At 42.3% G+C, this 26003-nt stretch overlaps 1 protein-coding gene and 1 long non-coding RNA gene across 4 annotated transcripts in view; both read right to left on the bottom strand.

Moving 5' to 3' along the window:
* The window catches only part of TBC1D22B (TBC1 domain family member 22B), a 70245-nt gene extending 66345 nt beyond the window's left edge, over window positions 1-3900 (bottom strand). Inside the window, exon 1 of one of the 3 annotated variants that reach the window (XM_082347843.1) lies at window positions 3637-3900. In XM_082347843.1, coding sequence (XP_082203969.1) covers window positions 3637-3692 — 56 coding nt within the window. In that variant the 5' untranslated portion in view covers window positions 3693-3900. The remainder of the gene's footprint in view (window positions 1-3636) is intronic. The other 2 variants (XM_082347842.1, XM_082347841.1) reach the window with 2 other exon arrangements.
* The window catches only part of LOC309608274, a 244302-nt gene that overhangs the window by 156956 nt on the left and 61343 nt on the right, over window positions 1-26003 (bottom strand). The window lies entirely within an intron of this gene.

Below are 26003 nucleotides of genomic sequence, written 5' to 3'. Positions count from 1 at the left end.
CAGATTTTGGTATCTGAGGGGGTCCTGGAACCAATCCCCCCCAGACACTGAGGGCTGACTGTACTGCAGTATGATTACCACTGTCACACTGGCTAACACCTCTATCATGTCACATAATTATCATTTCTTCTTTGTGGTTAGAACAATTAAGATCTCGTCTCTTAGCAACTTTGAAGTTTATAATACAGTGTTGTTGACTATAATCACTATGCTGTCCATTAACTCTCCAGAACTTATTTATCTACTAGTTTCAAGTTTCCAGAGTCCGTATTCTTAACCACATGGTACACACTACGTCCTGTCTTCCTAGGCATCCACACAAGGACCATTTGATGTATTAAGTACATGGGGCTCTTATGAATAACTGAAAGAACTTAAAAAAGATGTTTAATTCCATCAAATTACCATATGACCCAGCAATTCCACTCCTACATATACTCGAAACAATAGAAAACATACTTTCACACAAAAACCTGCACATGAATTTCATAGCATTATTCATAATAGCCAAAAAGTGGAAACAACCCTAATGTCCATCAACTAATGAATGGATAAACAAATGAGGTACTTCCATACAAGGAATATTATTTAGCCATAAAAGGAATGAAATACTGATACATGCCACAACATGAATGGGCCTTGAAAACATTACACTTAATAAAAGAAACCAGGCACAAAAGGCCTCGTATCACATTATTCCATTTATATGAAATGTTCAGAAAAGGTAAATCCATAGAAACAGAAAGATTAGTGGTTGCCAGGGGCCAGAGGGAGGAAGGGATGGGGAGTGACTACTAATGGCTATGAGGTTTCTTTTTGGGGTGATGAAAATGTTCTGAAATTAGTGGTGATGGCTGCACAAAACCGTTTATACTCTAGATGAATATACTAAATACCACTGAATTATACACTTTAAAAGGGTGAATTTTTATGATATGTGAATTATCTCAATAAAGCTATTATTTTACAAAAGGATGTTTAATTCATTTTGAACTTGAGGCTATTTTACTACATAAAATTCCTATTTATTGTAATTAAGGTTGCTGGATCATGATCAAAGAAACTGAAAGTAATCTGCCATTGCTTTGAATTTTTACCTTTTCAATTTGCAAAGAGTAAACTAGTTTCACTTCTAAGTTGCCATGGACCTAGACACAGTTATCTGTGTCATTTCCCCAACCAGAGGAAGTTTTTCTTCAGTATGACTGAAAGAGTACAAATGCAAAAGTTCTGTTCTTGAGAAAATATCCTAATATTTTCCTTAAATCAAAGCACTTTCTATCTAAAAGAACTTTAGTTTTCTCCCATAACCAGGGGCTCCTGGGGCTTCCCTGCTAAAAGCACAGCTGAACAATGTTTCTCTTCAACAAGCAAGGTACTATTATGAATTCTGGCAACATTTTAATGCCTTAAGGTAAACAATGAAAATAAATACCTAGTACTGGAGTAAGGATCAGAGAAACATTCTTTTAAATGTTTACTTTCTCTAATAATAACAGTAATACTAATAACTAGTATTTATCGAGTAACTATAATGCGCTAAATACTGTCCTAGGTTCTTCACAAATACGGTGTTTAATTCAGTCCTCACAGGAACCTTTAAGAAAGTATTTTTATCCTCATTTTACAGATAAGGAAACTGAGGCCTAAAGAGATTAAGTAAATCTTTTGCCCTTGATCACACAGATAATAGTCCCATAATAATCCAAGTCTTTCAGAACTCAAATGTTCTCTCTTCTATCCCTGTATATTCCTCTTCAAAATGAAAAAGGAAGCCAGGGCTTCCCTGGTGGCGCAGTGGTTGAGAGTCTGCCTGCCAATGCAGGGGACACGGGTTCGAGCCCTGGTCTGGGAAGATCCCACATGCCGCGGAGCAACTAGGCCCGTGAGCCACAATTACTGAGCCTGTGCGTCTGGAGCCTGTGCTCCACAACAAGAGAGGCCGCGATAATGAGAGGCCCGCGCACCGCGATGAGGAGTGGCCCCCGCTTGCCGATAATGAGAGGCCCGCGCACCGCGATGAGGAGTGGCCCCCGCTTGCCGCAACTAGAGGAAGCCCTCGCACAGAAACGAAGACCCAACACAGCCATAAATAAATAAATAAATAAAGGAAGCCAGAAACTTGAAGAAACTGAAAAGACTCCTCCTCCTATCTCACAAAAGTAGTGCTTTGCAAAAAAGATGACTGTTTCTACAATCCAAAAGAGGAAATATGAAAACAAAAATTGTTAATAACGACCAGAAGTCAGTAGGCACAAAATACTTTGCCATGTCCCACATCTCAAACACTGCTTCCTGATTTAACAGTTTTCCCATAGATTCTGATTATAACCTTCAGATGTCAAAATTTAATGATCTCACCATGGAAATCCCCAGAGAACAGCAGTTAGCAAGACTGGAGAGCTCCCTAGACCAGGAAGGAAAAAGAATCGTTGGCAGGAAGTGGTGCCTATCTAAAAACATAGAAATCCTTAGCATTAATATTAACACTGTGATTCCACAGCACTTTAACCTGAAGCTATTTCTGCATTCCCTTGTATTACTTAAAGCTGATTCCCAGATGTCTAACAGAATCCTAAATAAAATAAGACTGTTGTATAGCAACCACTGACCCTCATTTCTCTCTTGCTATTAAAAAAAAAAAAAAAAGCCACAGGTTTAAAGGATTATCCCTGAATCAATCAATAAGGAAGGGTAGCACGTGGGGCACAACCAAACATGAATTTCATTATGAAGTAGACTGGCTGTCAGAAATCTTAAATTTAAGACTGAAATATACACTCCTCCTTTTACTCCTTAGGACTACCCCCAAACAAATTTAAACTATAAACCAACAGTAGACTGACGAATGTACAGTTGCTAAGAGACTCAACATATACCGAAAAGGGGGTGATGGTGGGAGTGGAGAGTAACTTAGAAAGTCTGTTCTACCAAACAATTTAATGCAAGAAGTACATTACCAGGCAGAGGAGAAGAGGTCACTTGGGGTTGAACAAATCCTTAGAAAACGCTAAAGAAATAATCTCAATTCTAGGTCACCCTGTAATAATTCCTAACAGGAAAGGGCCAACTCAAGATAAAGTAAGGTCGAGCTTAAGAATTTTCCTCACTTTTCTTGTCCCCCCGCAGACGGTCCCAAGCTCCCACCAGAACTTTTTTGGGAGTCCAGGAGAAAAATTCGTACGTGCAGAGCTGGGGGAGCAACGGCAGGGGCCATCCTCGTGCAAACAACCACCTGTGCGCGGTGGAGACCCCCCCCACCCCACGAAGGAGTTCTGTTTAAAGTGAAAAGCAGCTCTGGGGATGGCCTTCCAAACCCAGGACCGACATTGATTATTCACCCAATTCCACTGTCCCCTATGCCCGAACTCCGGCCACCTCCCGGCCGAGGGCAGCCCCTCCAGAGCCCTACGCCCCCAGCCCCGGGTCTGCTCCCACACCCAGCCACCTCCAAAGCTCGGTGCCCGCTCCTTTGCCTGACAGCTGTCCTCCCGCCACCAGGCAGCCCCAGCTCCCCCCGCCCAGGTTCCCCAAACCAGTCTTCTTGGGTCGCTGACGCCCCAGGCCCGCGGGATTTAGGGCTTAGGATCTGGAAAGGTTTGGTCCAATTCCCTCTTCTCAGCGTCCTAGGCTCACCTCCCCGGTAGCTTGGCGCTCCTCTTCCAAAACTGCTTGCTGTTATCGGCGGCCATCGCTCCGGCCCGGGGAAGGCCTTGTAGGCTGGCCAGGGGGGTACCCAGCGAGATGCCCCCAGGACCCCGCAATCGCAGGGCCAGCCCAGGCCGCTTCCCCGCTGCCGGTCACCCTCTCCCAGCTCCCGGGGGCGCCATCTTGGATGTGGGCACCCTCCCACCCAGCGCCGCTGCCATTGGTGGGCTGCGCAGGCTGTGGTCAGACAGACCAATCGGGAGCTGGAATCCTGCAGGCCGCTGAAGCCGAACGGTACCGTCAGGGGCTGGGCACACAGGTGAACCGGGCAGGCGGAGCTTGGACGAGCCGGGAGGCGGGGCTGAAAGTTCCTTAACCCAGGCAGGAGAAGAAGCAGGTAAAGAAAGGAACCTATGGGAAGGAGGAGAGGGTGCTGTTTTCTTTGGGGGTAATGAGGTTCCTGAGTCTAATACTTTTTGGAAAGAGAGAGCATATATATTTATATACATAAATCTTTGACCTAAAAATAAGGGCCCATGTGTTGGTTGCAGCCCATTTTTAACATCTCCCAACTCAACGACATTCTAGTTATTACCTTCTCCCCGCCCCCGTTCCGTTCGGACCCTGATATATTTTAATCTGTAGAGGAAGATCAATACTGACCCGATGGCCAGAGTTGCTAACTGTTCAACACGTGAGTAACGGTTGGTTCACAAGAGCCTCGCTCTCCTCAGGTAAATTGATCACTATTAAAGGACTTGTGCTGTAGGTGAAATTCAAATGATCAAATCTCTGTTTCAACCAATAACTGTCACTTTCTGACTATGAGAACCCAGATGCTGACAAACTGTTTAGGAAATATTCTTATTTTATCTATCCAGTTCAGACTACAAAGTAACATTTCTTGAGAGGACATAGCTCATCTCCAAGGCATGAATCACAAAGATTAAGGATGTACCCTCAAACATCCTTAATGTCCCTTATGAATCAATTATAAATCCTTCGCCCTTGAATTTATTTTCAACCTAGTTTTGACTCAGAATGAGATTTAATATTAGCATTTTGAATCCTTTGAATGTCTTGTCGGTGTTTTTTGCTCTTTTTGAGTCCCTGTGGTTGTATACCACAGTGACTGAGGTGGGGCCGGGGCGGGGAGGGGGTGGGGGAGGGCAGGGAGCACACCCTAGCCCAGAGTAGTTTTTGTCCCAACGAAGGACTGATGAGATAGGCTGATCGTTCCCCACCCCCACTCCTAGTTACTGCTAGCACAGTCCTTCCACATGTTGGAAGGTCTAAAAGACCTTCTTTTATATGCCCTCTGATGGCCCCTTTCTACACAGAAATACCTCCATTTTCAAGCTTCTTTTGTCCCCTGATTTTACAATCATGAGATTGTATGAAAAGGGCTATTTTAATTTTCTCTGAATTTCTCATCTTTTTATAGACTTTCATCTTATCTTGTCTCTGATAGTCACCTTTATGGGCATTTGCTCCATCAAACAAAAGCTGCTCTATCCTTTTAATCCTTTAAGCTGCCTTTCTTTGGCTCTTTTTCTTAGGATGCGGTGGCTAGCACTGCATACTGAGATCCAAAAGGGATTTCCTGAGGTTTTTGTTGAGACTGATGTTTTGTCTTTACTCTGGACCACCAGAACTTTACTGGCATTTTGGATTTTACAAGAGCTGATGTCTTGAAGGGCTAATCTGCAGCAACTTCTGATCCCTTTCCTCGGTGGCAGCTGGCAGTTCAGAGTTCATTATCTTAAAGATGCCACCTGAATTGTCTCCCCCTACGTGAGCTGCCTTACACTTATCCACCTGGCAAGTGACCTGCCACTTTCCAGCCAATTCACATAGCTTTAGAAATGTTCCAGGAGATGCCCCCTGTTGACTTGACATTTTCCTATGTGGAAAGCAGAGTATAATTTGTGTACCTAGAAATGTCTCAAAGTATTCCTTTTTCTTAATCATTTATGAAATGTTAAATAACACTGATTCCCAGGGGATGCCTTAACATTGTTCAACCCAGAGAAGCCCTTAATATTCTTACTCTTTATTTTTTACATCTAAGCCATTTTCCCATCCAAGATACAAAAAAGTTTACTTGTCCAGCGATAACTTTTAAAATACTCTTTGTTAGGGAAGTTGAGATTGTTGGGCCTTTTTTCACCACCACCATGACCACCCGAATCGAAACCACCCACATCTTTACAGCAGCCTGCTATTAGGCCTCTTGCTTCCACTCTTGCCCCCTTAGAGTCTGTTCCCCACACAGCAGCACAGCAGAGAGAGAGCCTTTTAGAATGTCAGTCAGATTATGTCACTCCTCTGATCAATATCTTGCAATGGCTCCATCACACTTGGCATAAAATTCAAGCTCCTTAAAGGCCCTATATGATTTGGTTCCACTCTCTTCCTTGCTTAATCTGCTCCAACCACACTTATTGTCTTTTTGCTATTCCTTGAACACTCCAAGCATGTTCCTACCTCAAGGTCTTTGTATTAGCCATTTCCTCTGCTTGGAATTCTCATCCCCCAAATATCTGGATGGCTTGCTCCACGTTCCATATTCCCAAGTGTCTTCACCTTGGGGATGCCCTCCCCTACCACCCACCTTAAATAGCAGGCTCCACCACTCTATTTTTCTTTAAAGCACTCTCCCTACCTTCCATACTATATACCTGTTTCTTGTCCATCTCCACCCCCTAGAATGTAAATTCCACTAAGGCAAGGATTTTGTCTGCTTTGTTCTCTGCTCTCCTCTGCTATTCTCACCTAGAATAGTGCTTGGCACACAGTAGGTGCTTAATATTTACTGAATGAGAGAATGAAGAGTGTAAACTATTCTTGTCTTTTGGTTCTATGTTGTTCACACACATTTTTTTGTTGGAAAAGATGATAGGAACAATTTTTCTCACCCCTAGCAGGATGTGTCCACTTTACCAAAGAGTCTATAAGCTTACCTATGCTCTTGGTTGAAGAACAGTCTTCCTTTCTTGGGAAAGATTGTCCTCTTCAAACCCTTTTGCATCTTCAGAGGAATAAACCTGTACCTAAAATGATGAAGGAGGGAGGCCACACACCTAGCCACCTGTCCATCAAATGGTGACAGCTGTGACAGCAAGATCACCGTCACACCAAACTTTGCCCAACTAAAGGTGAAAATCATTGGTTTGAGGTTCCCAAGGGGTCCTTGGAGTACTTCTGATGGAGACTCTTAGTGATAGGCACTCACTGGTCCACTATACTGGTGCTTCTTATACGTTAATGTACATGTGAATCACCTGGGGATCATGTTAAACGTCTAGATTCTGATTTAGTAGGCCTGGGGTGGAGCTTACAGTTATGCGTTTCTAACAAGCTCCCAGGTGACACTGATGCTGCCGACTTGTGGACCTCACTTTGTAGATCTTCTGTTACTTGGCACAATATGGCCTATAATCCTTAAATTTATCACAAAGGTTTGATTATTTTGAAACTATAAGTAGAAGACTCTCAGTATTGTCTGCCTGCAAGCTCTTTGGAGCAAAGGGAATGAGCTATGTCTGGGTTGAATGCGCACTCAAAAGAGTGGGCGTATCCCAATCCTTAGAGAAAGTTCTATGGAAGAGGTAAACTGTGCGTGTAGACACATGCAGGCAAAGAAAGAGAAAGACCTGAAGGACCTTTTGGAGTAGCAGCTCCAGGGGGAGATAAAAATCAAGAAAAAAGCCTTTGGACTAAGTTACAAAGAGATCACTGGCTGGCTTTAACCTCAGTGTGGGAGTGGAGTGGACCCTGTGCTAAAAGGAAGGGTTAAGAAATGAGAGCAAGAAGCAGCCCTCACAATGCACTGCAGAATGTTGGACCACCAAAGGGACGGTGAGGTCAAGCTGGGATCTAAAAGCAAGAGAACTTCTGCGGTACCTAAACAACCACTAGACAGAGCCAACTGAGAGAGATCACTTATGTTAGGGAAGGCAAAGGGCTAAGCAAAAAGACTGAAGAAGCAAGGTTATAGGAGTAAAGATAGGAAGAGAGAGTAATTAGAGTTTGAAGGAGTGGAGGGAAGGTTAAGAATTTCTTTCCTAGGAACTTATTCTAAGAAAGCAAGTCAAAAGGAAGGGGAAAAAAGCTCTGTGTACAAAGGTATTCTTTGCCTAGTAACCAATAATAAACAGGACAAATCAAAAGAATATAAAGGTTTAAACATGAGAAGGCAGTTACACAAATTACGGCGTGTGGTTTGTAAACTTGAAGCATGCTAGATCATTATATCGTGCAAATTTGAATGCTACATTGTGCATCAAAAAGGTTTATGAAGTGAGGTACAGCAGGGAAAAAGCAGAATGCAAAATGTCTTTGCCGGATTTCAATAAAAATATATGGGTTTTGTCAGAGTAGAAGAAAACATGGAAAAATTTAGAAAATTTTGTTAGATAGTAGAATTATACATCATTTTATTTCCAGAATTCTTCTCTAATGCTACCATATTTTTTATTATTATGAAATATATGTCACATAATAAATTAGGGGGTGGCAAACATTTTTCTATAAAGGTCCAGGCTGTAAACAATTTTCAGCTTTGCAAAACTAGCAAGGCTGTGTTCCAATAAAACTTTATTTGTAGCTACAAAAATTGGGATTCTATATGATTTTCACGTCACAAATTATTCTTTCAGTTTTTTTTCCAAATATTAAAATATGTAAAAAACCATTCTTAGTTCACGGACCATACAAAAACAGTGCACCAGATTTGGCTCATGGGTAGTAGTTTGCCAACCCTGCAGTAAAGACTAAAGAATAGGGAATTCCCTGGCTGTCCAGCGGTTAGGACTCCACACTTTCACTGCCGAGGGTCCAGGTCCAGTCCCAGGTTGGGGACTAAGATCCTGCAAGCCACGGGACCTCCCTAGTGGCACAGTGGTTAAGAATCCGCCTGCCAATGCAGGGGACGTGGGTTCAATCCCTGGTCTGGGAAGATCCCACATGCCGTGGAGCAACTAAGCCCGTACGCCACAACTACTGAGCCTGCGAGCCACAACTACTGAGCCTGCGTGCCACAACTACTGAAGCCCACACGCCTAGAGCCCGTGCTCCGCAACAAGAGAAGCCACTGCAATGAGAAGCCCGCACACTGCAACGAAGAGTAGCCCCCGCTTGCCTCAACTAGAGAAAGCCCGCGCGCAGCAACAGACCCAACGCAGCCAAAAAAAAAAAAAAAAAAGATCCTGCAAGCCAAGTGGCCAAAAAAAAAAAAAAGAATAAAGAATAAATAACAAGATTAAGAAACAAAAAACCTTATAAGTCTCCATTTTGCCCCTCCTTGATCCCATGCCCCTCCCACTCCAGTGGAAACCAGGATCCACTCTCATCCATGTTGTCGACTTTTACTATATATGTGCGAATCTATAAACATGTTTTTCATGTTTTGAAACTTTATAAATAGCAACACACTGTACATATGCTTCAGCAACTGGGTTTTTTCACGCTGCATTCTGTTGACACAAGGAGCTCTAGTTTGTTCATCTTAACTGCCCTATTGTGTTCCACTATGTAAATATTCCTCAATTGTCATCGCCAGTTATTTTTATTTTGAACAGTGCCCAATTAACATTCTTTTACACATTTACCATGTGCAAAATTTTCTCTACTGTGGTGTTTTTCAAAGTACAGTTTGTCAGCTATTAGTGAGTTGACATTAAAGTTTGGGACCTTTAATGAAATCAAATAGACAGCAACATTTATATCTTAAAGTTACATAATGTGTCAATTATATCTCAATTAAAAAAAAAAGAATAGACAGGATTAGAAATGATCAGATCGTGTTACATGTAATAGGAAAAGGCATTGTGCAAAATTTTTATTTCAACTTTATACGCACTTATACATACATGTGTTTGTGTGCGTTTATGTGTACTTGATTGTAATGTAAAATGTATTTCTTAGTAAGCGGTTGTCACAAAGTTTGAAAAACCCATTGCTTTAAGGCGCCTAGGGACACCCAAGAAAAACATTGCAGGATCACAGAATATGCACAGTTTTCACTTAACCAGACTCTGCAAAATGCTCTCTGAAGTGGTTTTTCCAATTTATATTGGTCCTCACAGCAATGAGTGAGTTTCCATTGCTTCACATCCTCACCTGTAGTAGGTTTTTCTCATGGGATGTTAAATATACCACATACATGAAAGAACGTATAAAACTAATGTGTATCCGCCTGCCAATGCAGGGGACACGTGTTTGAGCCCTGGTCTGGGAAGATCCCACATGCCACGGAGCAACTAAGCCCGTGCAGCACAACTACTGAGCCTGCGCTCTAGAGCCCATGTGCCACAACTACTGAAGCCCGCATGCCTAGAGCCCGTGCTCCATAACAAGAGAAGCCACTGCAGTGAGAAGCCCGCGCACCACAATGAAGAGTAGCCCCCGCTCGCCACAACCAGAGAAAGCCCACGCGGCAATGAAGACCCAAAGCAGCCAAAAATAAAATTAATTAATTAATTTTAAAAAATTAATATGTATAGTTTGATGAATAATAATAGCATTTGCCTGCATGTACCCACTCCCCACACTATGCAACAATAGGACATCACCAGTACCTTAGACGCCTCTTGGAGGTCCCTTGCTCTGGGCATTCCCCTTTCTCCCCACTTCAGGTGTAACCACTGTGCAGAATTTTGTATTAATCATCCTCTGTGTATTTATATTTTTCAACCTATGTTTGTAACCTTAAGTAAAGTATTGTTTATATTAATGATATTGTATGGTATCCATTCTCCTGTTGCTTGATTCTTTAGACAACAGGATGATTTTGAGATTTACCCTCATTTTCCACTGCTGTATAATATTCCATTTTATAAATAGCACAGTTTATCTATGTTACTACTGGTGAGCATTTAATTGTTTCAAGCTGATCTGCAGCCTGAAGCAAGAGTGAGAAAAATAGATGCTTGTGGTTGTAAACCACTGGGTTTTGCATTATTAGTGTGGCCATAACTGATTATTATAGACGTGGAATGGAAGGAAAGTAGAAGAGAAAAGTCAGCTAGGTGTACTCTTTCAAGAAGCTTAGCTGTGGGGGAATTCCCTGGCAATCCAGGGGTTAGGACTCTGCGCTTTCACTACCAAGGGCATGGGTTCAACTCCTGGTTGGGGAACTAAGATCCCACAAGACACGTGGTGCAGCCTAAAAAAAAAAAAGAGAGAGAGAGAGAGAAAGAAGAAGCTTAGCTGTGAAGAGATTGAGAGGCTAGTTTCTTCCTCTTCCTCCCCCTCATCATTGTTGTTCTGTTTTAGGTCTTTAGTTGCCTGTAATAGAAACCCCTTTCCCATGTACAGAGAATTTTTCACTCTATGAAACTTTGTGGGAAACAGAGCTCACGTACCAGTATTGCAGCTAAAACTGGCAGCTACTTAGTTTTCCATCCTTCCTTATGAACTAAGTCATATGCACACGTCATAGGCTCTGCTAATAAAATTTTCCCAAACTAGACTTTGAATCAGGAGGAGCTATGAGGCAAAGAAAAAAGAGAACAAGAAAATGCATTCTTGGTGGGCAGTGCCAGCTGTGACAGCAACACCCAGTTCAGCGGAATAACTCTGGCAACAGCAACATCTAGAGTCTGGTGCTAGAAGGCCTCTCTCTCAGTTTAACTATGGCATCAAATGCTCACTGCTGGCAGCAGCAGTGTCTTCAGTGGCCCAGCCCTGTGGTGTGATATTGGCTACCATCCTGTAAGCAAAACCTCTGAATGTGGTGTGATATTGGCTACAATCCTGTAAGCAAAACCTTTGAATGTGGTGTGGTAGACTGATGGCATTCATGCCCCAATTCTTCACCTCTCCCTGCATCCGTATTATCCTGTGGGACCTTCTCATTCTTTTTTTTTGTTGTTGTTTAAATATTTATTTATTTATTTGGCTGCACTCGGTCTTAGTTGCAGCATGCGGGATTTAGTTCCCTGACCAGGGATCAAACCCGGGCCCCCTGCATTGGGAGCACAGAGTCTTAACCACTGGACCACCAGGGAAGTCCCATGGGACCTTCTCATTCTGACTCTGGACTATTGTGACTTGCTGTGATCAATGGATGTTCGCAAACATTACACAAGCAGAAGCTTGAAAAGCACTCGGGTGGCTGCACTTGCTCTCTGTCTTAGTCTGTTTGTGATTCTATAACAAAATACTACAGACTGAGTGGCCTGTAAACAACAGAAATTTATTTCTCACAGTTCTGGAGGCTGGAAGTCCAAGATCAGGGTGCCAGCATGGCCGGATTCTGGCAAAGGCTCTCTTCCGAGTTGCAGACTGCCAACTTCTTGCCATGTCCTCGCATAGTGGAAGGAGCAAGGGATTTCTCTGGGATCTCTTCATTCAGGAGGGCTCCACCATCATGACCTAATCACCTCCCAAAGGCCCTTCCTTCTAATACCATCCCACTGGGCATTAGATTTTCAACGTATGAATTTGGGGAGGGCAAAAGCATTCAATCTGTAGCACTCTCACTGTTGTCCTCTGCCATTGCCATTACAACATGTGTAGGCTAGCCTGTTGGATGATGAGAAACATGTGGCCCTAGGCCAAGTCTCCCTGAGTTGTCCCAGCTGAGGCCATCCTAGATCAGCCAACAGCCAGTTGACCCTCAGGCATATGAATGAGCTCAGCCAAAATCAACAAAACTGTCTAGCCAACCAACAGTTGACCCCAGACACTCGAGTGAGTCCAGCTGAAATCAGCCCAGCTCAGCCCAGCCCCAGATAAGCTGAACCCCACAGACCTGTGAACTAAGTACTGTTCATTGCTACATGCCACTGAGGTTTTGTGGTTGTTTATGTAGCATTGTTGTGGCAATAGATAACTGGTCCTCTCCACACATCTATGAGCTATGCCTTTTCTGCTTAAATCAGCCAAGAGCCAGTATCTGTTGCTTGCCCTAACACAAAGCCTGAATGTAAATCAGAGAGAGACACAGGGTCAAAGGAGAGATTGTTTGAGCTGGGAGAGACTTTGGCATGCTTACCAGCAGAGGATTGGAGGCAATTGTGTTTATTAGGATATAAGTTTGGCTGAAAAATAACAGTGCTTTAAACATGATAGGAGTTTATAGTTTCCCTCTCTCATGTAAGAGCCTAAGTAAGTGAGCAGCCCTGCTCTGGGAATCTTCAGAAGCCTAGATCCTTTTCTCTGTGTTTATCATGTCCTTGCCCGATTAGTCTGAGATGACTCCCTACTCCATCCACATTTCAGCCATTGGGAAGAGGGAAAGGGAAGACATGACTTTCTACCGAATACCTGGTGGTTACATTCATTTTTCCCCCTTCCAACCCATTCTCAGAGATTGGTCACACAGTTACACCCAACTGCAAGGGAGGCCAGGAAAGGCAAACCTTATTCTGGCCAATCATGTGTATATCTAAAAATCCTGCTTCTGTGGAAGAAGGGGCAAACAGATAGTAAGAGTTCTTGCCATGTCATTGGGGAAGAAGGGATAATTAATGGAACAGGATCTCTGTGGTAGACTTTATTAGCCATTTCCTTCCTTCTTCCTTGTTAAGGGGACTCATCTTTTGGAGAGGTGAGGCAACTGTGTTCCCAGTCTGGGCATAACTCATGATATGTCTAAACTAATGATGGCAATTCTACTCAGCTTTGTCAGGAACTGGTTTCCCCAACCTCCCCTGAAGCTATGGGTGACCATGTGACCCAGTTCTGACCAGTGAGCCATGAAGGGAAGGCTGCTGGGGGGGAATTCTGGGAAGTGGTTTCCTTCCTATGGAAGAGACAAATGCAGAGGAGAGCTTACTGTCGCACTCCTGTTTGTGATACTGGTGTGAAGCTTATAACCATAAAAGCAAGGCCAAGAGAATTACAATTGCCAAACTAGAGCCCTGGCACCTTCTTGAGGATTCCAATGACCTTGAGGGATGCGTATGAGTGAGCCAGGTGGAGAAGGGGAGAAAAGATATTTGAGAAAGTAAGAGTATCATAAACATGAGAAGGAGTGCTCAGAGATGTTCCTAGAAAGTTGGACTGGAGTCAAATCGTGAGGACTTTGTATGCAGCAGTGTGATTTATTGTCAGAATTGCCTCATTCAGAGTTGGGGCTGGTTTCCTGCTTGTTGGTTGATACACCACCAAAGCATGACAGGCATTTTTCCTTTGTAGGTTTAAGATGACTGACCATCTCTTCCCCCGTTGGAGAGTTAAAATACTTCTGTTTTGGAAAATCTAGGCTCTCAAAGGCAGAGATCTAGATGATGTGGGTGGGTAGGGGGTGTAGATTTGAAAAGATGAGAGAGAAGGGAATCATTCCCAACCCCTACAGCAAGTGGGATTTCCCTACCCTTGGGGAATGGAGAGGTGCCTGGCTCTGACCACCTTGGGGCCTGTGTTTGATTCCCTCCCAGACCCCAGAGTGACAGGATGTCTGTGTGGACCCTAGGCTGGGGACTGAGCTGTGAGCCACAACCTTCGGGCTGTGGCCAGTGGGACCGCTGAGGCTAGGACATCAAGCCTCTCACGGTGAGCAGCCATGCCAGCCTGAAGTCTAGAGCCCTTCCCTGAGTTTCCAGGATTGGGTGAACTTGGGAGTTCTATGTGACTCCAGCAAGGGGAGAGGGGAGTGAAAACGAACAAACAAACAAACAAAAAAAACTGATTGAGAAAGAATTTCTCCCTAACTCCTTGAGGAAGACAACTGAGTCCGATTTGATATTATTTTTAAAAAATAAAGGGAATTCCTCCCTGGCGGTCCAGTGGTTAGGACTCTGTGCTTCCACTGCAGGGGTTACAGTTTCAATCCCTGGCTGGGGAACTAAGATCCCACAAGACATGCGGAAATATAAAATAAAATAAAATAAAATAAAATAAAATAAAATAAAATAAAATAAAATAAAATAAAATAAAATAAAATGAAATACTGCTTTCTTGCATTAGAGTGTCCAATTATGGTACGAACTGATTCTGTGGTATACAAAGCCAAAGGAAAGGGAGTAAGAAGAGGTCATAAATTATCTCAGTAGCTTTTTTTTTTAAGTCGACAGATTGTTTTACAAGAGACTGTAGAAGATGTGTCTCTAAGAGCTCAAGCTGGTATATATGCAAAGTATTCATTTTCATTTTTTTCTAAATAAATTTATTTATTTTGGCCTGCATTGGGTCTTCGTTGCTGCACGGAGGCTTTCTCCAGTTGTGGCGAGTGGGGGCTACTCTTTGTTGCGGTGTGCAGCTTCTCACTGCGGTGGCTTCTCTTGTTGCGGAGCACAGGCTCTAGGCGCGCGGGCTTCAGTAGTTGTGGCTCGCGGGCTCTAGAGTGCAGGCTCAGTAGTTGTGGTGGACGGGCTTAGTTGCTCCGCGGCATGTGGGATCTTCACGGACCGGGGCTCGAACCCGTGTTCCCTGCATTGGCAGGCAGATTCTTAACCACTGCACCACCAGGGAAGCCCCTCATTTTCATTTTTAAAAATCCAATTAAATTGGCCGGACACTGCCAGGCTAGAAGGAAATCCAATCTCCATTATTACCAGGGCTCCTCTGGCTCTCAGGGATGCCTCAGAATCCAGAAGTAGAACCGGGTGCCAGAAAAGGGCCAGCCTCGTACCCGTGACCATCATGGGGCCTGCTGACAGCTGCCTCGTGCAAGCCCACGGAATAGAGCCTTGAAGCCCACCAGTGCCTGCTTCAGGCCCCACATAAGGTATAGGCATTTTTACTGATGTGTTAAAGAAAAAAAATTATTCATGAAGGAATTCCCTAGCAATCCAGTGGTTAGGACTCTGCGCTTTCATTGCCGAGGGTGCGGGTTCAATCCCTGGTTGGGGAACTAAGATCCCACAAGCCACGCGGCACAGCCAAAAAAAAAAAAAAAAAATATATATATATATATATATATATATATATATATATATATATATATATATTCATGACACTTGTTAAAGATTCTAAGGACGATTTTCTTCAAAAGGGACTATTGCAATAGAGGTTTTGTGGTAGGGGAGAGAGGGGGCCCAACTCTGAATACAAGGACAAGTAGAGATTTATAGCTAAGTCGCAGGGTGGGGAGCAGTACATGGAAAATGACCGAGAGGAAACATCAAGGCTGGAGGATTCTTGCTGAAGGCAGGCCAGGGTGATCAGATACCAAGGGTAGGGGATTTTTTTTTTTTTTTTTTGGCCGTGCCTCGCAGCATGCAGGATCTTAGTTCCCCGACCAGGGATTGAAAAAAAAATCAGTAACATCCTAATACATGAATGTATCAGGTAAAGGATATAAACAATGTAAAAAGGGCAGTAAAACTAGTTAACAAATACTTTTAAAATATTCAGCCTTAAGAGTAGTAATCAATAAGATGAAAAAATTAAAATACGATTTTTTACTTACTACGTAGGTTAAATGGAAAGAGTAAGTCAAGATGGAAAATAATTTTAAAACAGTAATACCAAATTATGACATATATGTCCTGAAACAGGTATGTACATTTACTTTGGGTGGTAGAGTGAATTAGTAACAGCCATTTGGTGTTTTGCTTATATCTAGTGTTTTTATAATTGTTTATTTTCTTGTTTTAAATTAACTATGCTTTTACTATATATATATATTAAAAACACATAGTTTGGGGTTTCCCTGGTGGCACAGTGGTTAAGAATCCGCCTGCCAATGCAGGGGGACACGTGTTCGAGCCCTGGTCCGGGAAGATCCCACATGCCACGGAGCAACTAAGCCCGTGCACCACAACTACTGACCCTGCGCTCTAGACCCCGCAAGCCACAACTACTGAGCCTGCATGCCACAACTACTGAAGCCTGTGCGCCTAGAGCCTGTGCTCCGCAACAAAGAGTAGCCCCCGCTCACCACAACTAGAGAAAGCCCGCACGCAGCAACAAAGACCCAATGCAGCCAAAAATTAATTAATTAATTAATTAAATTTATCTATAAAACAAACAAACAAAACACATAGTTGTGGTAGGCATTCCAAGCTGGCCATCAATAATCCTTGCCTCCTGGTGTTTACACCTTTGTGCAGGTATAAATACCTCATAGGCCCCTCCAGAGTTGGTTTGTGTGACCAGTTGAATGCAGCTGGAATGATAGATGTCACTCTTGAGATTAGGTTATAAAAGGTACTGCAGCTTCCATTTTGGTCTCTCTACCTCCTCACTTGCTCTGGAGGCAGCCAGCTGCCATGTTGTGAGAACACGCAGGCAGCCTATAGAAAGACTCATGAGGTGAAGAATTGAGGTCTCTAGCCAAAAACCAGCAAGAAACTAAGGCTTCCTGTCAACAACCACGTGGGTGAGCTTGGATGAGGATCTCCTCCCCACAGTAGTGCCTTCAAATGACCACAGCTGAGCCAACAGCTGGACTGAACCGCATGAGAGACCCTGAGCCGGAACTACCCAGCTAAGCCACTCCCAGATTCCTGACACACAGAAACGATCAGATAATAAATGTTTGTTATCATGAGCTTCTAAGGCTTGAGGTAATTCGTTACAGGGCAATAGATATCTAATATAATAGTTCGGAGGGGGATAGTAAAATACACTTAAAGAGTTTTTAAAAAAAGTTTTTTATCCTACCTTTCATTATCCACACAGACATGCCCCTCAGAGGCCAATGCCCAAAGGCTGGACTGCCGCTGCTAGACTTTTTGTTATAAGAAGAAAATAAGTCTCTCTTTTTTTAAAAACTACTATTGTTCGAGTCTCTGTTCTCTGCAGCCAAATGTACTCTTAACTGATATAGGTGCCTTAGGCTCTTAAAATGTGCTCATTGACGTTGGTATTTTCCTCCCTCAACCCAATAATGCAAAGAGATCCAGCTGAAGAGAGCTGGCTGCAACATTCTCTGCTGGGGTCACAAGTCAAATTGTGAAAGGAACAGAAAATGTAAAGTTCTTACCATAACTGTGTAAATCTAAGATATTATCAAATGCAAGATGCATTAATATTCCAGGTATCACTGAAAGAAAAATACTATTAATTAAATGATGTCTTAATGCTTTCTCATCACTTTGTATTTTTATTTTCTACTTATCAAAATGATTTTCTAGATTTTTTTTTTCCCTTTGATAATTTCTTTATTCCACAGTGTACTTAATATAATCATTAATCAGCAACAACATAAAATTAGAGTTCATATTGGAAACATATGATTTTTTTTTCACACACACACACTGTATTTTATTTCTACAAGAGATAAATAGACTGACACCAAGCATTGTACATGGATGACCACAACAAAAGCAACAATGATTGCAATTACGAAACATGAAACACACTCATACTATGTCATAATATTGACATTCAGACTTATTTAGACATAGATTTTTAAATCACATATCAATACTTATAAGAATATTCAACTTCAGGACTTCCCTTGCAGTCCAGTGGTTAAGACTCCATGCTTCCACTGAAGGGGGGGCACGCGGTTCCATCCGTGGTCAGGGAACTAAGATTCCACATGCCGCATGGTGCAGCCAAAAAAAAATAATATTCAACTTCAGAAGTAATCAATAAAATGCAAAAAGACTTTCTTTTTCAATGTTGACATCCTTGGCATACTTGCTTTTGTCTTCATGCCTGTTGCCTCATGGTAACAAATGACTGCTGAGGCTCTAGGCAACATAGTATATTCAAGCTAAGAAGAGAGAAGATGTAGAGATAGTGTAACCCAAAAACTGGGTTTGCCTCTTGGTGGGTGTTGAGCCAATAGACACAACCAAGCCGATAGACACATCCAAGCCAAAGAAGGAAGGATTTATTAATACTTGCAGCAAGTAAGGAGAACACCAGGGATCTTTCCCAAAGCAGTGTTTCCCCGAACAGCAAAATTGGGGAAGTTTTAAGCTAAGGGTACATGCATATTCATGAGAGGACTTAAGCAGAGGAGAATTCAGCATAGAATTGGGGCAAAGGTTGACAGAGTCCAAGCTTTAGTTGACCTAAAGTCAGAAGGGTCAACATCACCATCCTATTCTCCACCTGGGTGGGGACCTTAGTTCCTGCAAAACTCAAAAGATTTTGTTATGCAAATGCTGGAGAGGATGTGGAGAAAAGGGAACCCTCCTACACTGTTGGTGAGAATGAAAGTTGGTACAGCCACTATGGAAAACAGTATGGAGGTTCCTATAAAAACTAAAAATAGAGCTACCCTATGACCCAGTAGTCCTACTCCTGGGCATATATCCAATGAAAACCATACTTCGAAAAGATACATGTACCCCAATGTTCACTGCATCACTATTTACAATAGCCAAGACATGGAAGCAACCTAAATGTCCATGGACAGATGAATGGATAAAGAAGATATGGTACATATATATAATGGAATACTACTCAGCCATAAAAAAAGAATGAAATAATGCCATTTGCAGCAACATGGATGGACCTAGAGATTATCATACTAAGTGAAGCAAGTCAGAAAGAGAAAGACAAATACCGTATGCTATCACTTATATGTGGAATCTAAATATGGTACAAATGAACCTCTCTATGAAACAGAAACAGACTCATAGAGAGAGAACAGACTTGTGGTTGCCAAGGGGGTGGGGAATGGGGGAGGGATGGAACGGGAGGTAGGGGTTAGCAGATGTAAGCTATTATATAGAGAATGGATAAACAATAAGGTCTTACTGTATAGCACAGAGAACTCTGTTGAATATTCTGTGATAAACCATAATGGAAAAGAATATTTTAAAAAGGTATATATATGTATAACTGAATCACTTTGCTGTACAGCAGAAATTAACACAACATTGTAAATCAACTATACTTCAATAAAAATTTTTTTAAAAGATTTTATATATAGCCCTTGAGGAACCAGGGCCCTGCCCCAAGGCTGCACTATTGTTTCTTGACTGCTCCTCCCTTGTTTCTGCATTCCCTCCCTTAAGATCATTAATTACTGAGACCTGTTCAAGGGCAAGCATTGTGGCCAGGCTTAGATCACGAAATGGCTTAGGCCAAAATGGGTTCTCTTATGTCAAGAAAGCCATTTCCTGGTTCTCCTTCTCTGGGGAACCCTAACCTATCCGTTTACAATAGTGTCAGCCACATCATCCTCTTTTATCAGGAAAAGCAAACGTCATCCCAGCAGATTTCTGCTTGTATGTCATTTGCCAGAACTATGTCCCATGGACACTCTTGATACAAGCAAATATCTAGAAAAGCAAATATTTAGCCTGTGTCTAAGTTCACTGGCATTCTAGACAAAAGAAGACTTCTGTTAGCAAAGAAGAGGAAATTGGTATTAGGGGGGAAGCTGATGGTGTCTGTTGCAATACAGCTTAATAAATAGTAGTTTCACTTTTTTTTTTTTTTTGGCTGCGCCTCTCGGCATACGGGATCTTAGTTCCCCAACCAGGGATGGAACCCATGCCCCCTGCAGTGGAAGCATGGAGTCCTAGCTGAAACCATGTAACTCAGATTGGGACTTGAATCCACGCGGCCAGGACTTGAACCCGGCCAAAACCCATGGTCTTTTTTTTTTTTTTTTTAATAAATTTATTTATTTATTTATGGCTGTGTTGGGTCTTCGTTGCTGCACGCAGGCTTTCTCTAGTTGCGGTGAGCAGGGGCTACTCTTCATTGCAGTGTGCGGGCTTCTCACTGCCGTGGCTTGTCTTGTTGCGGAGCATGGGCTCTAGGCACGCAGGCTTCAGTAGCTGTGGCACGCGGGCTCAGTAGTTGTGGCGCACAGGCTTAGTTGCTCCGTGGCATGTGGGATCTTCCCGGACCGGGGCTTGAACCCCGGGTCCCCTGCGTTGGCAGGCGGATTCTTAACCACTGCACCACCAGGGAAGCCCTCCACAGTCTTCTAACTGAGATCACGCACCTGGTTTTAGGACTTAATGAAATTCAGGTTCTTGATGTCTCATCACCAAAAGAATTCAGTGAGAGACAAAGTGACAGGTTAGAAGCGGATTTATTTAGAGAGAAACACACTCCACAGACAGAGTGTGGGCCATCTCAGAAGGCGAAAGCAGACCCAGGATGTGGGGTTGTCAGTTTTTATAGGGGTGGGTAATTTCATAGGCTAATGAGTGGGAGGGGTATTCCAGCTATTTTGGGGAAGGGGTGGGGATTTCCATAAATTGGGTCACTGCCCACTTTTTGACCTTTATGGTTGGCCTTGGAACTGTCATGGCACCTGTGGGTGTGTCATTTAGCTTGCTGATGTGTTACAATGAGCGTATACTGAGGCTTAAAGTCTGGTGGAATTCAACTTGTTATCTTGGACCTATTTGGTTCTAATCAGTTTAAGTCGTGCCCTTGGGCTACGTCATTCTTTTAAAGGTTGTGCCCTGCCCCCTTCCCTCCTGTTTCATAACTACTGGACTGCAAAGGAATTCCCAATAGTAGTTTTACATGCATAATAAATAGTGGTTACCCCTTGGCATAAAGCAAAAATGATGACAGCAAAAACTCCTACATAGTACAGTGCTTACCATGTTCCAAGCACTGTTCTGAGTGTTTTAAATATATTAACTTGTTTAATCCTCACAGCAACTTTACAAGATAAATGCTGTTATTATCCTTGTTTTGTTTTAGTATTTTTTATTGTTCTTCATATGCTCACAATTAGACTTATCATAATCCTCGGTGCATGACATATTCCTCACTGATCCATGCATAGCTCTTTTATTTACTTTTAAAATACTAGTTATTTTTAATAAAGTAATATGTACCCTCAAATCCTCTACCCAAAATAAAATTAGGATCGTGTCAGTAATTCAGATCTGAGTATATGATCTGCCCAACCCATTTCATTTCCTTCCCCTGGCCCAAGGTGATCGTCATTTAGAATCCTAAGTTCATCATTCCTTTGCTTTCCTTATATAGTTTTATAGTTTTATTGCATCTATATATACAGTCCAAAAATTGTGTGTGTGTGTATAATATATATCTATAGTTGTTTTTAACTGTGTATCTTCTTTTGGTACTTTTTCCACTTACTATTACATTACTAAGATTCATTCCGATTGTTGTGTGTTGCTACAGTCATTCATTTTGATGACCGTTTAACATCCCATTGTGTGAATATGTAGCAGTTTATTCATCCTCAAACCATTCTTTACTGAAGTACCTATTATATTCTCAGTGTAAAAGTACCTATTACATTTTTCTTTTCTGGTTATTAACTGGACTAACTCTGTCACATCCAGGTTTGCTAATAGCTTCATGTGATTTGAAGCTGTTCTTAATATTGATGCCTCCCTTACATTGTCTACAATCTATCTCTTCCCTTGCCTTTTACAGGATACCGTGGATGGCTCAGAACATGACTAATTAACTCGCTCCCCCAAGGCTGAACCTCCCTACCCCTGAGGTTGAACCTGGTCGGGCAGAGCGTCCAAAAAAACAAAACGGGGAATTCCCTGACAGTCCAGTGGTTACGACTCTGCGCTTTCACTGCTGAGGGGCTGGGTTCAATTCCTGGTCCGGCGGGGAACTAAGATCTCGCAAGCTGCGCAGCGTGGTCAAAAAAACAAAACAAAGACACGTGCCGATGCCCTAAATATAGCCCCACTCAGAAAGGACTAGACTGATCTGCAGATTGTCAAATGAGACCTGCCCAAGTAAGATAAAAGCTTAGTTCAGGGCCTAAAAAACAGAATTTTTTTTTTCTGGCTGCTCTGGGTCTTCGTCGTGGGGTACCGGTTCTTCTTTGTTGCGGCGTGCAGGCTTCTCTAGTCGTGGCGCATGGGCTCCAGAGTTCGCGGGCTCAGTAGCTGTGGCATGCGGGCTATCTAGTTGTGGTGCGCAGGCTCAGTAGTTGAGGCACTCGGGCTTAGCTGCCCCGCGGCACGTGGGTTCTTAGTTCCCTGACTATGGATTGAACCCGTGTCCCCTGCATTGGAAGGTGGATTCTTAACCACTGGACCACCAGGGAAGTCCCAAAAAACAGAATATTTAAAAATAAACATTACACACTTCTATTGAGTTCAAAAAGGATGATGTTAAAGTGAAGTGGAAGGATAAAAATCAACTTTCTTTTACAATATTCTGTTATATTAATTTTTTTATTTTTCTAGTATAGTTTATTTAAAAATCTACGTAGAGATATCTTTAACTTAAAAACCATTTAAAATGTTGTAACTATTCAAAGATGGAATCAGAATCTCTTCTAGTTGTGTAGTAGTTGAAATGATGTATCATTTTCAGAAAATTTCATAAATAAACGGAAAAGACGGACTTCCCTGGTGGTGCAGTGGTTAAGAATCTGCCTGCCAATGCAGGGGACACGGGCTCAAGCCCTGGTCCGGGAAGATCCCACATGTCTCAGAGCAACTAAGCCCGTGCGCCACAACTACGGAGCCCATGTACCGCAACTACTGAAGCCCGTGTGCCTACAGCCCGTGCTCCGCAGCAAGAGAAGCCACCTCAATGAGAAGCCCACGCACTTCAACAAAGTGTAGCCCCCTCTTGCTGCAACTAGAGAAAGCTCACGTGCAGCAGCGAAGACCCAACACAGCCAAAAATAAATAAATAAATAAATAAAATTTAAAAATAGAAAAGACTTTGCACTATCACCAACTACTTTCCATGGTAACATTTTTAGCTCTTGGTTCAGACTACAACAAAGATATCCAGCAAACCTTGCTTCCACGAGGCCAGCAAACCATTTCTGGGGCTATGAACATACTGTATTAAAGTTACACCAGCCAAAAGGGAGCCAGTGGGATTTATTTAATGATCTGGATTTATTAAGAATTCATGGAACAACTATATTTTCAAATTTATTTTTATTAAATTATATAAGTGTAGTAATAATACTTAAAGGCTTATAATAAAAACTTCAGTCCTCTGTACTCCCCTCACCCCTAGTCATACTTCCCACAGGCAACCATATCAATTCTTCTATTTCCCCTCCTATGTACCTCTTTATCTCTAAATTATATACTTATACTGCTATTTCTTGATTAATCATTTTTAGACATTATCTACTGACTTCCCATCATGATAGTGAGGACTTCTTATCCCATACACACATACACACTGCCTTTCCTCCCAAACTCCCAACATGGCTGGGTCACCATGCATGATTATATCAAGACTATAACTGCATAAGTAGTGTTAATCACAGAGGAGATATGGTGGTGATTGGACTATGGTGGTGGCAGTGGAGATGGGAAAAACAATGACTGATTTGAGAGATACATGGGAGGGAGGGTAGATGGAACTTAGTGTTTTTGAATGTAGGGGATGAGAGAAAGGCAGGTACATGGGGAAATGGGCAGGTGGACGCTGATATTTACTGAAATAAGAAACACTGTCATAGCAGCAGGTGAGGGTGGGGTGGGAGAAATTGTAAGCTCAGTTTGGAACATATTGAGCTTGAGCAGTCCAAAGAGAGTTCCCAAATGGAGGCAGAAGAGTTTAGTGTGCAGGTTTGGATCTCCAAGTAGAAGACTGGACTGGATTTGGGAGTCATCAGTGTGTAGATGGCAACTGAACCACGGGAATAAGTGACGTTACCTAGGAAAAGAGTATAAAGTAAGAAGAGTGTCTTGGTTTGTGCACTGAAGAAGACTAACATTTAAGAATAAGCAACACTCCCGTTTACCATTGCAACAAAAAGAATAAAATATCTAGGAATAAACCTACCTAAGGAGACAAAAGACCTGTATGCAGAAAATTATAAGACACTGATGAAAGAAATTAAAGATGATACAAATAGATGGAGAGATATACCATGTTCTTGGATTGGAAGAATCAACATTGTGAAAATGACTCTACTACCCAAAGCAATCTACAGATTCAATGCAATCCCTATCAAACTACCACTGGCATTTTTCACAGAACTAGAACAAAAAATTTCACAATTTGTATGGAGACACAAAAGACCCCGAATAGCCAAAGCAATCTTGAGAAAGAAAAATGGAGCTGGAGGAATCAGGCTCCCTGACTTCAGACTATATTACAAAGCTACAGTAATCAAGACAGTTTGGTACTGGCACAAAAACAGAAATATAGATCAATGGAACAGGATAGAAAGCCCAGAGATAAACCCATGCACATATGGTCACCTTATCTTCGATAAAGGAGGCAAGCATATACAGTGGAGAAAAGACAGCCTCTTCAATAAGTGGTGCTGGGAAAATTGGACAGCTACATGTAAAAGTATGAAATTAGAACACTCCCTGACACCATACACAAAAATAAACTCAAAATGGATTAAAGACCTAAGTGTAAGGCCAGACACTATCAAACTCTTAGAGGAAAACATAGGCAGAACACTCTATGACATAAATCACAGCAAGATCCTTTTTGACCCAGCCCCTAGAGAAATGGAAATAAAAACACAAATAAACAAATGGGACCTGATGAAACTTAAAAGCTTTTGCACAGCAAAGGAAACCATAAACAAGACCAAAAGACAACCCTCAGAATGGGAGAAAATATTTGCAAATGAAGCAACTGACAAAGGATTAATCTCCAAGATTTACAAGCAGCTCATGCAGCTCAATAACAAAAAACCGAACAACCCAATCCAGAAATGGGCAGAAGACCTAAATAGACATTTCTCCAAAGAAGACATACAGATGGCCAAGAAGCACATGAAAAGCTGCTCAACATCACTAATTATTAGAGAAATGCAAATCAAAACTACAATGAGGTATCATCTCACACCAGTCAGAATGGCCATCATCAAAAAATCTAGAAACAATAAATGCTGGAGAGGGTGTGGAGAAAAGGGAACCTTCTTGCACTGTTGGTGGGAATGTAAATTGATACAGCCACTATGGAGAACAGTATGGAGGTTCCTTAGAAAACTAAAAATAGAACTACCATATGACCCAGCAATCCCACTACTGGGCATATACCCTGAGAAAACCATAATTCAAAAAGAATCATGTACCAAAATGTTCATTGCAGCTCTATTTACAATAGCCAGGACATGGAAGCAACCTAAGTGTCCATCATCGGATGAATGAATAAAGAAGATGTGGCACATATATACAATGGAATATTACTCAGCCATAAAAAGAAATGAAATGGAGGTATTTGTAATGAGGTGGATGGAGTTAGAGTCTGCCATACAGAGTGAAGTAAGTCAGAAAGAGAAAAACAAATACAGTATGCTAACACATATATATGGAATCTAAGGAAAAAAAAAAAAAAGGTCATGAAGAACCTAGTGGCAATAAAGACGGGAATAAAGACACAGACCTACTAGAGAATGGACTTGAGGATATGGGGAGGGGGAGGGGTGAGATGTGACAGGGTGAGAGAGTGTCATGGACATATATACACTACGAAATGTAAAATAGATAGCTAGTGGGAAGCAGCCGCATAGCACAGGGAGATCAGCTCGGTGCTTTGTGACCACCTAGAGGGGTGGGATAGGGAGGGTGGGAGGGAGGGAGATGCAA

Source organism: Balaenoptera borealis, assembly GCF_965194805.1.
Source record: "Balaenoptera borealis genome assembly, chromosome: 12".
NCBI classification, from domain to species: domain Eukaryota; kingdom Metazoa; phylum Chordata; class Mammalia; order Artiodactyla; family Balaenopteridae; genus Balaenoptera; species Balaenoptera borealis.
The sequence above is the reverse complement of the archived record's forward strand: the minus strand, read 5'-3'. Positions and strand labels throughout refer to the sequence as shown.